The 15,975-nt window shown below is 36.3% G+C and overlaps 1 protein-coding gene across 2 annotated transcripts in view; it reads left to right on the forward strand.

Moving 5' to 3' along the window:
• USP34 (ubiquitin specific peptidase 34) overlaps positions 1 to 15,975 on the forward strand; it is a 283,644-nt gene that overhangs the window by 247,331 nt on the left and 20,338 nt on the right. For both annotated transcript variants that reach the window (XM_031008389.3, XM_063695856.1), the window contains exons 63-70: positions 575 to 623; positions 707 to 811; positions 1,208 to 1,252; positions 2,251 to 2,355; positions 3,399 to 3,546; positions 9,147 to 9,781; positions 11,913 to 12,070; positions 14,866 to 14,944. In XM_031008389.3, coding sequence (XP_030864249.2) covers positions 575 to 623; positions 707 to 811; positions 1,208 to 1,252; positions 2,251 to 2,355; positions 3,399 to 3,546; positions 9,147 to 9,781; positions 11,913 to 12,070; positions 14,866 to 14,944 — 1,324 coding nt within the window. The remainder of the gene's footprint in view (positions 1 to 574; positions 624 to 706; positions 812 to 1,207; positions 1,253 to 2,250; positions 2,356 to 3,398; positions 3,547 to 9,146; positions 9,782 to 11,912; positions 12,071 to 14,865; positions 14,945 to 15,975) is intronic.

A 15,975-nucleotide genomic window follows, 5' to 3' on the forward strand; every position in this document is an offset into this window, starting at 1 on the left:
TTTTAATATAGCTGAAATTTTTATAAGTTATAAAAGTAATATGCAATCTAGGTGTAGTGGCTTGTGCCTGAATTCTGGTTACATAGAAGGATCCCCTGAGCCTAGTAATTCAAGGCTGCAGTGAGCTGCGATCACATCACTGCATTCCCGCCTGGGCAACAGAAGTAGACTCCATCTCTAAAAAGAAGGAAAGAAAAAAAGGAAGAAATATACAGTAATTTTAAACTGGGAGATGAAATGCTAATTTCTAGAAGTCCATTTGGTTTTGAAGGGTCTCATGTCAAAAAAAAAAAAAAAGTAAGTAAAATAAGACCCATCCTACTGTTTTATATACTAAAATAGTAAGTTAATTAAATGAAAATGAAGTACATTTGGGCTTTCATTTACCAATCCTGGAATGTTGAAAAGTTGCCCAAAAGACATTTAGCAAGCAAGTGTAGCTAGCAAAAAATCATTTTATGATGGCAGGTTAATACAATTATAATTGAATCAACAATTTTTGATACATGTTGTAAATCGTTGTAAAGTAATACAGAAGGAAGAGAAACTTATTTCCACTAATATTTTCTTTCAGGCATTTGACATTATCACAGACTGACATGGCAGCATTAACAGGAGGAAAGGTAGTACATTCTCTAATATTAGACAATTTGATCATCACAAAAATAATAACGGTTCTTAAATGAACAACTTTTGCTTTTGACAGGGATTTCCCTTCTTGTTTCAACATATTCGTGATGGCATCAATATAAGACAAACTTGTAATCTGATTTTCAGCCTGTGTCGATACAATAATCGACTTGCAGAACATGTAAGTGCTAAGGAACAGTCTTAAAGATTTTTGGAAATTTTAAAAAAGAATACCCTGAAATCTGGCCGAGTGCGGTGGCTCATGCCTGTAATCCCAGCACTTTGGGAGGCCAAGGCGGGAGGATCGCTTGAGCCTAGGAGTTTGAGACCAGCCTAGGCAACATAGTGAGAACCCGTCTCTACACAAAATAGAAAAATCTAGCCGGGTATAGTGGCACATTCCTGTAGTCCCAGCCACTCGGAGGCTGAGGCAGGAGGATCGCTTGATCCTGAGAAATGGAGGCTGCAGTGAGCTGTGATCTCGCCACTGCATCCCAGCCTGGGTGACATAGCGAAACCCTGTCTCAAAAACAAAACAAAACAAGAATATCCTGAAATCCTCCTCTTTCTGTTTTAGATTGTATCTATGCTTTTCACATCAATAGCAAAGTTGACTCCTGAGGTATGTAAACATTTGTTAATTTATGTTTTTAAAACAATTTTCAGCACTGCTAATGCTTTCAAATGAGCCTAATTGTTCTTGAGAACAAATTTATCAGGGTTTCTCCCATAACATAATAACCTATTTTTAAGTGTATAATGTGAATAAAATGAACTACTAATCATGTCTTATTACGAATATAATTTTCCCAACTAAATGTAAATATGTGTATAGACTCGTATCAGAGTGCCACCTGGATGCCAGGCTTTAAAGTTGTTTGATTGGGAGCATATATCATAATTGTGCCCAAAGCAACCAGGACTCAGCATGTGTGTAAAAGTATATAGAAAATAGAATGCAGTGTTATATAAAAGTATTTTTGTAAAATGGAAATGCTATAGCTATTTTAACAATCGATGTCAAACGTTACTATAAATTACCACTCAGGTTGCTATAGGAAGCTTTTAATCTAAATTTTTCAATAGAACACAGTTGTCTCATTAACAATTTATTTTTGGGGTTGGGGACATGTTGCTTAAAGGATACAAATTTTCATGAATAAGTTCCAGAGATCTGTTGTGCAATGTAGCGACTATAGTTAATTATACTTGAAAATCATTGAGTAGATTTTAAGTGTTCTGACAAAAAATAAGTGTGTGAGGTAATGCATATGTGATTAGCTTGATTTCGCCATTCTACAGTGTATACATATTTCAAAACATTGTACATCGTAAGTATTTACAGTGTTGGTCAATTTAGAGAATATTTTTATAATTATCTTTTCCAAAATACACTTGACATCCAGAAAAATCTATCATACGTGGTTCCCGGTTGACTTTGTACCCCTCGCTGATCCTGGTGCTTTATGGTAGTTCAGAGTCACATGCAGAAGTACTGGCTGAGCTCTCCTTCCCTAACACAGATTTAAATATAGTGTATAGTAGAATATATGTTTCTTCTCTGCTGAAAGAGATGGGTTCAGATTGATCTAAATACACAGTCATGTATGTGTTTTACAGGCAGCCAATCCTTTCTTTAAGTTGTTGACTATGCTAATGGAGTTTGCTGGTGGACCTCCAGGAATGCCTCCCTTTGCATCTTATATTCTGCAGAGGATATGGGAGGTAAGTCTTGCAGCAGGTGTTTTCAGTGTTTATTTTCCTGAGGATTTTATTTTTATAATATAGTCACTACCATTTTAAGTACCAGTTTCTTATTACCCCAAGATGGTTTTAGTAAGTCACAGGTTTGGGGAAGAAAAGAGTTCTTAGCTAGTCTCCTAGTTGTATTAAAGACATTCTTGTAGCATCATAAACAGCTTTAGCCAATTTGAAGTTTTCATTCCCCTACCCTCCAAAGTTCCATAAAGCAACTAGAAGTCCTAGAAATACAAACCAAGTGTTTTCAAGAATTGACAGAAATGGTAGAGGAAGCACCAGCCACCTTTTTGCTTCCACAGTTACTGCTGAGGTCACAAAATTTCTCCTTGTTTGAGTATTGGAAAAGCTCAAGACCAGGGGACAGCAAATCTTTTCCCAAAAGGGTCAGAGAGCAAATATTTTAGACTTTGTGTGCCATACAGTGTCTGTTGAAACTACTCAACTTTGCTGTGGTAGCATATGAGCAATCATGGACAAGAAATGAGTGGGTATGGGTGTGTTTCAATAAAACAACAAAAACGGGCAGCCACAGAATTTGACCTGCTGGCCATAGTTTGCCAACCCCTACTCTAGATTCCTAGGATTCCCCTTTCTTATGAAAAAACCCTCCACAGCAGTACAGCGAGCTTCTTGTATTCTCACTTACTACCAGGTTGGGCAAGTAATCAGAAAAGTAAAGATGAGAAACCTTAGAGAAATAAAAATACTTTTAAATAAATTTCCAAATTTAGCAAGACCTAGAAGTTATGGAGTTCTCGTATTTGTCTTATGGTACTTGGTTATTTTAAATTTATTTTGTAAACCAGTGACATATTTTTCTGAACACTTCCTGTTGATAAAAGCAAAAGTAGCTTTAAAAATGGGAAAAAAATAGGGTGAAACCTTTTTAATCTCTAATTGTCAAAAAAGTACTTTAGCTTTGTGTCTAATAGCATATACAAAAAGTAAGTAAAAGTAATTGCTCATTCAGTTGGCCTTATATTCTGTTCTTGTCATGTTATTTGTAGGTGATTGAATACAATCCTTCTCAGTGTCTAGATTGGTTGGCAGTGCAGACACCCCGAAATAAACTGGCACACAGCTGGGTCTTACAGAATATGGAAAACTGGGTCGAGCGGTTTCTTTTGGCTCACAATTATCCTAGAGTGAGGACTTGTAAGTCAAATATTTAGAATTTCATAAACCATTTATTTATTGTTCAAAGTTATGTTTCTTTTTGTTTTTAGGCAACTACGACATGCCCATTGTTGTATACTACGAAATTCTTGGAGATGTTATTTCCTTTTTTTTTTTTTTTTTTTTTTTTTTTTTAGGATAGGAAACCATGTTATTTCTTGGGTAACATCATCACTACTATCATTTTTGTTTCCTTGCTTGATAAGAGTGATAAGGCATGATCAGCAGTAATGAAGGGAATAAAAAGGTTTGAAAATCCTGTCTTAAAAGTAACTTTTGAGAAGGTTAAGGATAAAATGGTAATAAAGACATAAGCTGAGAGAAAATATTGGCTGAAATTATGAGAGTTATATAAACACTTTAAGTTGTACACAAGCCAGTAAAAAAGATCTTAGACAGGTAGACACATACCAAAAATATTTCACAAAATAAAAAGTTGCTTGGAAATAAACATAGAAAATGTTATTTTGATAGTTCAAAAAAATGAAAATTTAATTTTTAAATTTCTTATTATAAACATTTTCTATCTATTTGCTGAGAAGGTCCTACAGTCATTGATACTTAAGTAGCAATAAACACATCTGGTATCCAGATGTTGAATTTTTTTTTTTTTTTTTTGAGACAGGGTCTCACTCTTGCTCAGGCTGGAGTGCAGTGGTGCAATCTCAGCACACTGCAACCTCTGCCTGTTGAATTCAACTGATTCTTTCACCTCAGCCTCCTGAGTAGCTCAGATAACAGGTGCACGCCACCACACTCAGCTAATTTTTGTATTTTTAGTAGAGACAGGGTTTTACCATGTTGGCCAGGCTGGTCTTGATCTCCTGACCTCAAGTGATCCGCCCACCTCTGCCTCCCAAAGTGTTGGGATTACAGGTGTGAGCCACCGCACCCGGCCCAGATGTTGGATTCTGAACACCATTCTCCAGTAAAAGAATTCATGGCTCCTAGGAGAAATCACTGATTTTAGGGCTGGGGCAGGGAATATACAAGATGTGTGTGGAATATCCTATAATGTCAGAAAGTGAAAGTACTCAAAAATCAAAATGGTGGGTGTATGTCAGAGAAACACAGAGCTAACCTGAAAGAACTCCCAATGGCCAAAGCCGGAACAGTTTGAGTAACAAAATGACATCGCACTGGATTATAACCACAAGGATAAAATAAATATTCATGAGTCCATACTTAGTAGAAATAAATGATTGAATAAATAAATGGAGAGTAAACAAATCTCCCATACAAAAGAATTCCATATAATATATGTACACATCTCCCCAGGAGGTGGAGCTTAATTCCTCTCTCATTGAGTATGAGCTTAGTGACTTTCTTCCAAGGAATGGGGTGTGGGGGAAGTAACTTTACAGTGAAGAAACTTTACAGTACAACTCAGCCGGGTGATAAAGGTTAACATCATTGGTAATCAATGAGGTTGATAGTGTGTACCCTTGATATGGCGTTATGGCAAAGGGCACTTCATCTCTTGTGGTCTTCCTTCCAAAAACCTATAACCTGAATCCAACCATGACACACATCAGACAAACTCAGATTGAGGGACATTCTATGAAATACCCGACCAGTATTCCTTGAAACTGTAAAGGTCATTAGAAACAAGGAAAATCTAAGAAACTGTCACAGCCAAGAAGAGGAAGTTAAGAAGACATAATGACTAGCTGTAATGTATACTAGATGGGATCCTGGAACAAAAAAAAAGGACATTAGGGCAAAACAAGTGAAATCTAAAGTGGAGAGTTTGGTTAGTAGTAATGTACCTGTGTTGCTTCCTTAGTCACAACAAATGTACCATCATAATAATGTTAACTGTGGGGGAAACTAGGTGAGGGGAGTGTATCGAAATTGTTCTGCTTATTCTAAAATACAAGGTTTATTTGAGAGAAGCACCTTTCAGTGGCGTGAACACATGGATTGGCATGGGCACTCTGCTCATGGGCCTTTTTTTTTTCCTGGAAGTTTAGTTAACCCCACCATAATAGGATCTTTGTAAGAGCACACAGCCAAGAGCTATGTGAGAGCTGTGCGCTCTTAACAAAGAGATGTGTGCCAGTTGGCATTCATGTCTTGACCCCTGACCATAAAACCAACAAAAAAAAAAAACACTATGCGGAACCCCCAAAAAGGTTTTTCAGCCAGCTATTATGCCTAATACTGATGACAGTGCTGAGGAAATGGCATTCTTGTACATTGCAGTGGCATTGTTTAATATTACTCTTATGAAAGGCAGTTTAACAGATCTTTACCAAGATTCTTAAAAATTGTATATCCTTTTATTTATTTATTTTTATTTTCTTATTTATTTATTTTCTTTCGAGATGGAGTCTTGCTCTGTGGCCCAGGCTGGAGTGTAGTGGCGTGATCTTGGCTCACTGCAACCTCCGCCTCCCAGGTTCAAGCAGTTCTCCTGTCTCAGCCTCCTGAGTAGCTTGGATTACAGGCACCCACCACCATGCCTGGCTAATTTTTTTGTATTTTTAGTAGAAACGGGGTTTCGCCGTATTGGTCAGGCTGGTCTCAAACTCCTGACCTCGTGATCCACCCACCTCGGCCTCCCAAAGTGCTGGATTATAGGCGTGAGCCACTGTGCCCGGCTGGTTTGCCCTTTTAATCTCAGTAATACTGTTTTAGGGATTCTAGTTTAAGTATATGGATGCCCAACAGCATGATTTTTAGTAGTGAAAAATTTTAAACTCTTCAGTTGGGAAACATTGTTATAATGCATCATGTTAAAATTACAGTAGTGAAGACTATGTAGTAATATGAAAAAGTGCTTTTGCTGTAACTTGATAAGAGTCCAAATATTTGAATAGAATTAGTATAACTTAGAATAAGAATTAAAATAACATGTATAAAAGAAAAGCTTCATAGAAATACTTCTAAATACAACAAAATAAATGAGAACTTTTAATATAGAGAAAAGAAAAATTGAGACATTAGTGTCTTAGAGTTGCCATATAGACGTGGAAGTAGACTTAATGTTTTTTGTAGCATACAACTAGATCCAGGACTCTTAAGTTATAGGAAGGCAGTTAACCAAATGGCAAGATGGCCTGTTCTTCCAAATTAACCTTCCTCTCTGTTCTTAAAGAAAAACATAATTTAAAAGTCGTGTTTTTTTCTGAAGCAGAACTTCCTTTTTATTTAAAAGCAAGTAGCTTTTATAGGAAAAGAAGAGGTGATTAGGTATGTGATAAAGCAAAGTGAAATGTTAATTGTAGAATCTCGGTGGTAGGTCTGTGGTCTTAGTAGAGTTTTTCCAACCTTATGTGTCCAAAAAAATAAAGAAATGTTGAGGTGAAAGTATATAACTCACACCAAATGACTTTTTTTTTTTTTTTTTTGAGATGGAGTCTTGCCCCATTGCCCAGGCTGGGATGTAGTGCTGCAAACTCAGCTCACTGCAGCCTCCACCTCCGGAGTTAAAGTGATTCTTGTGCCTCAGCCTCCTGAGTAGCTGGGATTACAGGCACCCGCCACCACACCCAGCTAATTTTTGTATTCTTAGTAGAGATTGGTTTCACCATGTTGGCCAGGCTGGTCTTGAACTCCTGACCTCAGATGATCTGCCCGCCTTGGCCTCTCAAAGTGCTGGGATTACAGGCATGAGTCACCATACCCAGCCAAATGGTTTTTTTGTTTTTTGTTTTTTTGTTTTTTTTTTTGAGACAGAGTGTCGCTTTGTCACCCAGGCTGGAGTGCAGTGGTGCAAACTCGGCTCACTGCAAGCTCCGCCTCCTGGGTTCACACCATTCTCCTGCCTCAGCCTCCCGAGTAGCTGGGACTACAGGCGCCCACCACCACGCCTGGCTAATTTTTTGTATTTTTAGTAGAGATGGGGTTTCACCATGTTAGTCAGGATGATCTCGAGCTCCTGACCTCGTGATCCGCCCGCCTCGGCCTCCCAAAATGCTGGGATTACAGGCATGAGCCACCGCGCCCAGCCGCCAAATGGCTTTTTTAAATCGTAAATTACTTTTCTTGATTGAAGTTTTTTGCAAAAATTGATCAGGATGATACCTACATGCCAGGTTTTTATATTTGAAACACATAACAAACTGAGCCTTAAAAATTCTGACTAAGCAGACTAGTATATAGGTAAAGAAATATCTAGAAAATGAAGTATTGTGCACAAAGTTTAATTTGGAAATAAATTTGTAAAATAAACTAAAATTAATTTTAGAAACCCTAACTTTGTTTGCTTTGACAATACAATGGAAATTATCAAGTTATAGTTAGAATAGGGGGAGACAAATAATGGTTGTCCTGAAAAGAACCCAAACTCAGACATTAGAGAGTCTTGAGGAGGTTCCATAGTGAATGTTAGGAGCATTATTAGCCTGTGAATCTGATTGGCTGGATTTGAATCCCAGCTCTGGCCACTAGCTGTGTAAGCTGAGATAGTCCCATTGTTGTAAGCCTGAGTGAAAGTGGGGATAATAAATGCAATGCCTGCCACATAAAGTTATGACGTCAAATAGTATACATTCGGTAAAGGCTCACAATTCTTATTATAGTTATTACTATTATTGTTTTACCATTATCATTATCATCATCATTGTTTCTCAAGGCAAAATCTAGGCTCCACCTCTTTATCTGTGTGACCTTGGTCTTTGCTTCTCCAAGATTCAGATTTTCCAGAGCACTGTTAACTCCATCCAGGGTCATTGTGAGGATTAAATGAGAAGTTTATACAGCACCTAGGTCAATGCTTTGTTGATAGTAACTGCTTTTACAGGTTAGCGCAACTAATAAGTCATTAACTCCTCAGCATTATAATATAGGCTTAATAAGTTTAACACCAAGTTCTTTCCTTGGGTGTAAGTTTAGCCTTAAAAGACTTTTAAAGATTTTCCAAAGTTAATGTTCTGTAATTAGCATATATGTAATCAAATAGGACTTTTATGTATATCTCATTCTTTCTTTATAACTTAAATATATATTATCTGGTTACAGTTTAACACCCAGTTCTTTCCTTTGGTGTAAGGTTAGCCTTAGAAGACTTTTAAAGATTTTCCAAAGTTAATGTTCTATAATTAGCATATATGTAATCTTATATATTGAACTTTTATGTATATCTATTTCTTTCTTTATAACAAGTATATTTTACCATATCTGTATGTTATTACAAAGTAAATTATCATTATTTTTCAATTAAAAAGAAAACTAAGACTGTAGAACACTGAAAGATTTGACCTCCTCAGGTACCTTTTGGTAGGTCTTCTGACTGCAAATGCTGGGTTCCCTCTGTTAAATCATACTACTTCCTGAGAAGAAATAAAAGATAAAGTGGGAAAATTCTGCATCTTAGGCAAGCTAAAGAAAAGTGGTTTAAAAATTATTGCCACTTCAAAAATAACAATGGCAGAATAGAAGGTATCTATTTTTATCACCTCTTGGGATCTTTTTGTGGGGCCAAGGGGAAAGCAGAAAGATATTAAAAGAGATGTTCATGTCCCTTTTTATTCATTTTAATTATTAAAGGGAACAGTGGCTTTGTGATTAATGACTGCTGTTCAGTCTATTTTATATCTTACAAGGATCTGACAGTTTTGTTTTACATTTTATAGCTGCAGCTTATCTTCTGGTGTCCCTTATACCAAGCAATTCATTCCGTCAGATGTTCCGGTCAACAAGGTCTTTGCACATCCCAACCCGTGACCTTCCACTCAGTCCAGACACAACAGTAGTCCTACATCAGGTCTACAACGTGCTCCTTGGTTTGCTCTCAAGAGCCAAACTTTATGTTGATGCTGCTGTTCATGGCACTACAAAGCTAGTGCCCTATTTTAGCTTTATGACTTACTGTTTAATTTCCAAAACTGAGAAGCTGATGTTTTCCACATATTTCATGGATTTGTGGAACCTTTTCCAGCCTAAACTTTCTGAGCCAGCAATAGCTACAAATCACAATAAACAGGCTTTGCTTTCATTTTGGTACAATGTCTGTGCTGACTGTCCAGAGAATATTCGCCTTATTGTTCAGAACCCAGTGGTAACCAAGAACATTGCCTTCAATTACATCCTTGCTGACCATGATGATCAGGATGTGGTGCTTTTTAACCGTGGGATGCTGCCAGCCTACTATGGCATTCTGAGGCTCTGCTGTGAGCAGTCTCCTGCATTCACACGACAACTGGCTTCTCACCAGAACATCCAGTGGGCCTTTAAGAATCTTACACCACATGCCAGCCAATACCCTGGAGTGAGTAAAATTGATACTCTTTTATCTGTATCCTCAAATAGATTGGAAATACCTGTTTTTCCCCTGGTGGAAAGTGGTGGCAGAATATAGAATAGTCTCACCATTCTTTCTTAAGAACTTAATGTATATTTGTTTTCTTAAATACATATATAAAATGCTGTGTTGTTATAAAATTGATAACTGTGTAGATAACTTTTCTTAGGGTGAAGTTAAAGTTTCATATCCAGTAAAACTTACCTGTTTTTTAATTTGTGGTTTTGTAAATACATTCTTCATGTGTGCCTAATGAAAAAAGCCAGCTTCATGGTACAGTTTTAAGGAATTGAGTACTTTGCTATTTAAAAATCAGATACTTAGCAAAATCTACATGCTGTGGTAAACTGTGAGCTAGACAATTTTATATCTAAAGCTAGTAGTATTCCCCAGTATTTTTTCTCAAGCTGCATCCAAACAAATGAAATGCTTAAGAGATCAATCAAGATACATATATATGCAGTCTAAATTGGGTCCCTTTTACTCTGCACACTTATTTGTAGGTTTTACATTAAGTTTCCTCCCCTCGATGTAAAGCTGTCAAACCTGGTTAATAACTTTTCACTGTTGCTTCTTATTCTCTGTTGTAAACTGTACTTTAAAGATAGACTCTCCTTTATAGACAGTCTTGTGTTTTCTAGATGGTGTAATGAGTTGTATAGAATCTCACACCTGGGAAGAATAACCTAATTTCTAGTCAGAGAAAATTAGAATCCCAGGGCAGCATAGTGGCTCACACCTGTAATTTCAGCACTTTGGAGGCAGAGGCGGATCACTTGAGCCCAGCAGTTCAAGACCAGCCTGGGCAACATGGCAAAACTCCATCTCTACAAAAAATACAAAATTAGCTGGGAGTAGTGGTGTGTACCTATAGTCCCAGCTGCTTGGGAGGCTGAGGTGGGAGGATCGCTTGAGCCCAGGAGGTTGAGGCTTTATTGAGACATCGTACTGCACCCTGGGCAACAAAGCAAGACTCTGTCTCAAAAGAAAAAATCAGAATCCCTACAATGCAGGAAAGAAAGTGAGTGTACAAGTACCAAGAAATTGAAAACCAGTGCCATAAGAATACAAAATATCAATCTTTCTGACTTCAAAGGGGTTGGGATAGGATTTATTAAGTTTCAGTAAATTTGTCTCTATCATATTCACATAAATAATATTTGATCTAGTTACTAGATGTGATGTCCAGAATTAAATATACTTTTGACAAGTACTAGATGAGTTAGAATTTATCCCTCCATGTTATTTATTGCCCTTGACATCAGTGAAATGTAATGTCTTTTATTGTAGAATGTCCTTATCTATTAGAAATTTTCATGACAATGGTACTTAAGTCAGTTTTTTGCTTTCAAAAATAAGAAGCTCGGGGTTTCAGTTCATTGACAAGTATGTGTTAGAAGAGCAGTCCTCTCCTGACATGTGCATATGAGTCTATAAAATCACAGCTAGTGATTTTACTAAAATATTTGTTTTTACTTTTTATTCATCAGGAAATTGAACTGAGCATCATTCTAGAAAAGCATTTTAAATGTTGGAACAAAGGATTACCTCATATACACTATTAATTTAAGGGTTATTTAGGCATTTAAAATCTTTGTGACAAAGTAATGATTTCTCATTAATTAAAGAAAAAGTGGATAGGAGATGGTGTGGCATGCCTCTGGGTTTACATTTGAAGTTACAAAAGTAGTGCTTTAAGCAGTAATAAGACTAAAAATGAATTGTATTCACTTACAGTTTTTACTCTTTCTAAACTTGTATTTTAAGATTTGTTGAGTTCTTTTAGTGTTTATTATTATTGTTATTATTTGTATTTTAGTAGAGACAGAGTTTCATCATGTTGCCCTGGCTGGTCTCGAACTCCTGAGTTCAGGCAATCTGCCCGCCTCTGCCTCCCAAAGTGCTAGGCATGAGCCACTGCGCCCAGCCAAAATTTTTTAAATAGAATTTGTTACTAATTTTATAACTTTCTGAATGGAAGTATAATCTAGCTTATCTGTATAATTTTAAGAGTTGATTAATGAACGTAGAAATGAGAAACTGACCTTCTAAAATGCTATAGGGTTAAAAGATCATATGGCTTATTTGGCTTTTTTAGGCAGTAGAAGAACTATTTAACCTGATGCAGCTGTTTATAGCTCAGAGGCCAGATATGAGAGAAGAAGAATTAGAAGATATTAAACAGTTCAAGAAAACAACCATAAGTTGTTACTTACGTTGCTTAGATGGCCGCTCCTGCTGGACTACTTTAATAAGGTAAAAAGATGTTTTTAGTTTTGTCTTGTTTTTTTCAAGTGAGATGAGGACCATCCTTTTGATGTTTAAAGATAAATCATTTACATTGGGGAAGCATTTGTGCATGTAGCCACTTTGGAAAAACTTATATTTTGAAGGTTCATGAACTACTTTTAAACAGTTTTTGGTCTGCCTTTGGTTTGTATTTGTGTATGTTTTATCATTTTAGGGTTGAAAGGAACCTTTATGTACAGCCTTCTACCCAAAGCTTGAATTGTCTTGTTTATGGCAGTTTATCCTAACTCAGGCTTGATAGTTCAGTTCTAGAGGCCTCCAGGAAGTTTTCTGCACCTTTGGATGAGTCTGTTAATATTTTGCATTCTGTTTAGCCCAAATATATCTATCTGGCTTTCTGATCTATATGACTTGGCCAAAATTATAAAACATAGTCTTTATAATTAATTTTCAGAGCTACAGAAGTTATTGAATGGTTACAGGAATTACTACAAATTACCCTTAATTCCCCTTAACCTAGAGAAATAAAGTTCAGGCTAATTTCTTAAATTCTTCTATGTATTACATCTAAGACTTGGAAGTGGTGTTTTTTATTAGGCACGTTTTTTTTAATGGTACTTTACTGAAGACTTCACTGTAATATCTTAAGCTACTCAATCTAAGATGAGGTTATTTCAGATTGTCTTCTTTGGAAAGCTTTCAAATGTGAGTCTTCATTAGTAAATAGGGAAATTAACTACGCCTTTGCCGGATTTCTTAAAGGGATTGTTTTTAAATTTTGGATTAATTTTGAATACAATTGTTTTCCCAAAGTTTACTACTTAAAGCTTTATTTCAAAAAAGATTTAGAGCAGCCTGGGCAACATAGTAAAACCCCATCTCTATATAAATAAATAAATTAGCAAATAAATTAGGGTGTGACGGCATGCACCTGTAGTCCCAGCTCCTCGGGGGGCTGAGGTGGGAAGATCCTTGAGCCCAAAAGGTGGAAGCTGCAGTGAGCCATGATTGTGCCATTGTACCCCAGCCTGGGTGACAGAGCGAGTTTCAAAAAAAGAAAAAAAAGATTTGGAGCTTTCTTAACTCTTCTTGAAAAAGGAAAGGAATAAAGTAGAAGGATTTCCAGTTGTAGTCTATAACAACATTTTTCTGGTATCTAATGAAAGAAGACCTGTTAACAGTAATATAGGTGTGTGAGTAATTACAGTCATGTGTTGCATAACAACAGGGTTACATTCTGAGAAATAAATTTTTAGCCTATTTCATCATTGTGCAAACATCAGAGTGACTACTCACACACAACTAGATAGTAGCGCCTGCTACACCCCTAGGATATATGGTATAGCCAACTGTTCCTAGGCTCTAAATCTGTATAGCATGTTACTACACTGAATACTGTAGGCAATTATAACAGAAAGGTAAGTATTTGTGTATCTAAACGTATTTAAACGTAGAAAAGGTACAGTAAAAATATGGAATAAAAGACAGAAAATGGTACACTTGTATAGGACACTTACCATGAATGGTGCTTGCAAGACTGGAAATTGCCCTAGGTAAGCCAGTTGAATGAGTGGTGAGGGAATGTGAAGGCCTGGGACATTATTGTACCCTACTGTAGACTTTATAAACACTGTACACTTAAGCTACGCTAAATTTATTTTAAAATATTTTTTCTTCAATATTAATGTACTGAACTTTTTTTACTTTATAAATTTTTTTAACTTCTTGATTCTTCTATCGTAGCACTTAAAACACACTATCATAACACTTAAAACACACATTTTATAGCTGAACAAAAGTATTTATATCTTTATAAGCTTTTCATATTTAAATTTTTTTTCTTTTTAAATGTTTTCGTTAAAAACTAAGACATAAACACACACAATTAGGCTAGGCCTAGCAGGGTTGGGATCATCAGTATCTCTGTCTCCCACCTCCACATCTTGTCCCACTTGGGAGGTCTTCAGAGGCAGTAACTGGCTTAGAGCTGTCATCTCCTCTGACAATGATGCCTTCTTCTGGAATCCCTCCTGTAGGGCCTGTCTAAGGCTGTTTTACATTTAACTTTTTTTGAAATAAGTAATAATAATATAGTAAATACATAAACCAGTAACATAGTCATTTATTAACATTATCAAGTATTATGTACTGTACATAATTGTGGTATACTTACAAGACTGGCAGTACAACAGGTTTGTTTATACCAGTGTCATCAGAGATGTGGGTAATGCATTGTGAATGTTACCATGGCTATGAAGTCACTAAGCTAATAGGAATTTATCAGCTCCATTATAATCTTATGGGACCACCATTGTGTTTGTGATCCATCATTTACCACAATTTCATTTTGTGGCACATGACTGTATTTTATAAACTATTTTCAAGGCTGACAACGTTTTTAGTATTTTTTTCCTTCATGTTACTCTTTTTTAATTACCAGCTGATGAGTGTTTAGATAATATGGGTGAATTTTATGATTATCCAGAACTTAACAATCAGAAGATGAGCCTATTATAAAAATCAACATTGTTTATGTGGAAACTTTAAAAATATTCCTATATCTTCTGCCATTGTAGATAATTAGCAGTTGATTAGATATTAATAGACTTTTTTTTAGTTAAGAGTTTATTTAATATTATTTCCTTATGCTGCATTTCCAGGAAACAGATGAAGCAGTCTCTTTTCTGTAGGTAGGAAAGCAGAGAGCTTAAATGACAATTTTATTTCTTTTTATTTTTTCATCACCTAAGTGTTGTGTTCTTATTCAGAGTTCTCAAACTGAACTTTATGTTTTCTTCTAGTGCCTTCAGAATACTATTAGAATCTGATGAAGACAGACTTCTTGTGGTATTTAATCGAGGATTGATCCTAATGACAGAGGTAAATATTCTATTGCATTTTACTATGGATATTATCTCATTTTAATGTTCTCACCAAGACTTATTTTATAGACATTTAGAGTTTATGGTAAACTGTTTTACAGGTGGCAAGGTTTTAATTATATAGATCAGTAAACCTGAATTTATATCCCAAGAATAATTAGGTCATAATTTTTAGGGTGCTGTTTCTTTTTCCATAGTAATTCCATACTTTTCCCATCATTTTGTATTTAGAACAGCCATTTGAAATAGACTAGTTTTATTCATTTGTAGGGACAAAAATGAAATACATGTGATTTAATTAAGGGCACACATAATTTCCCAAAAGCCTACTTATTTGACAGAGTGTAGAAACTGAGGTTACCATTGTGAACCCGGAAAATCTGAGACAGGTCTCAGTTAGAAAGTTTATTTTGCCAAGGTTGAGGACGTGCCCGTGACACAGCCTCAGGAAGTCCTGATGACACGTGCCCAAGGTGGTCGGGACACAGCTTGATTTTATACATTTTAGGGAGACATGAGACATCAATCTGTATGTAGGAAGTACATTAGCTCTGTCCAGAAAGGCAGAGACAACCCAAAGCAAGGCCTCTCCTTCCTCTGGGGCCTTCCTGGTCACAAGTATGTGAGAGACAGATGGTTGCATTCTTTTGAGTTTCTGATAAGTCTTTCCAAAGGAGGCAATCAGAATATGCATCTATCTGGGTGAGCAGAGGGATGACTTTGAATAGTATGAGAGGCCGATTTGCCCTGAGTGGTTCCCAGCTTGAAGGGGCCCAAGATATTTTCCTTTAACACCATCCTCAGAGGAAACCAGAAGGACTATTACAGGGTTAAAATCAGCTGTTCATGCTTCCTATAATTCTTGAACATCCACAAGTATGAGATGGCTGCAGAGTCACCAGAGGTACGTGAGCCCTTTAGTCTGATAAACATGCCAAGAGTATCATAAGAATTCGAAGGTAGGATGTTTTTTCAGTTAATGGTAATAAAAAATAAGAGAACAAGTTTGCACTTTGAAGAATGTGGATT

The sequence above is a fragment of the Gorilla gorilla genome, chromosome 12, assembly GCF_029281585.2.
Source record: "Gorilla gorilla gorilla isolate KB3781 chromosome 12, NHGRI_mGorGor1-v2.1_pri, whole genome shotgun sequence".
NCBI lineage: Eukaryota > Metazoa > Chordata > Mammalia > Primates > Hominidae > Gorilla > Gorilla gorilla.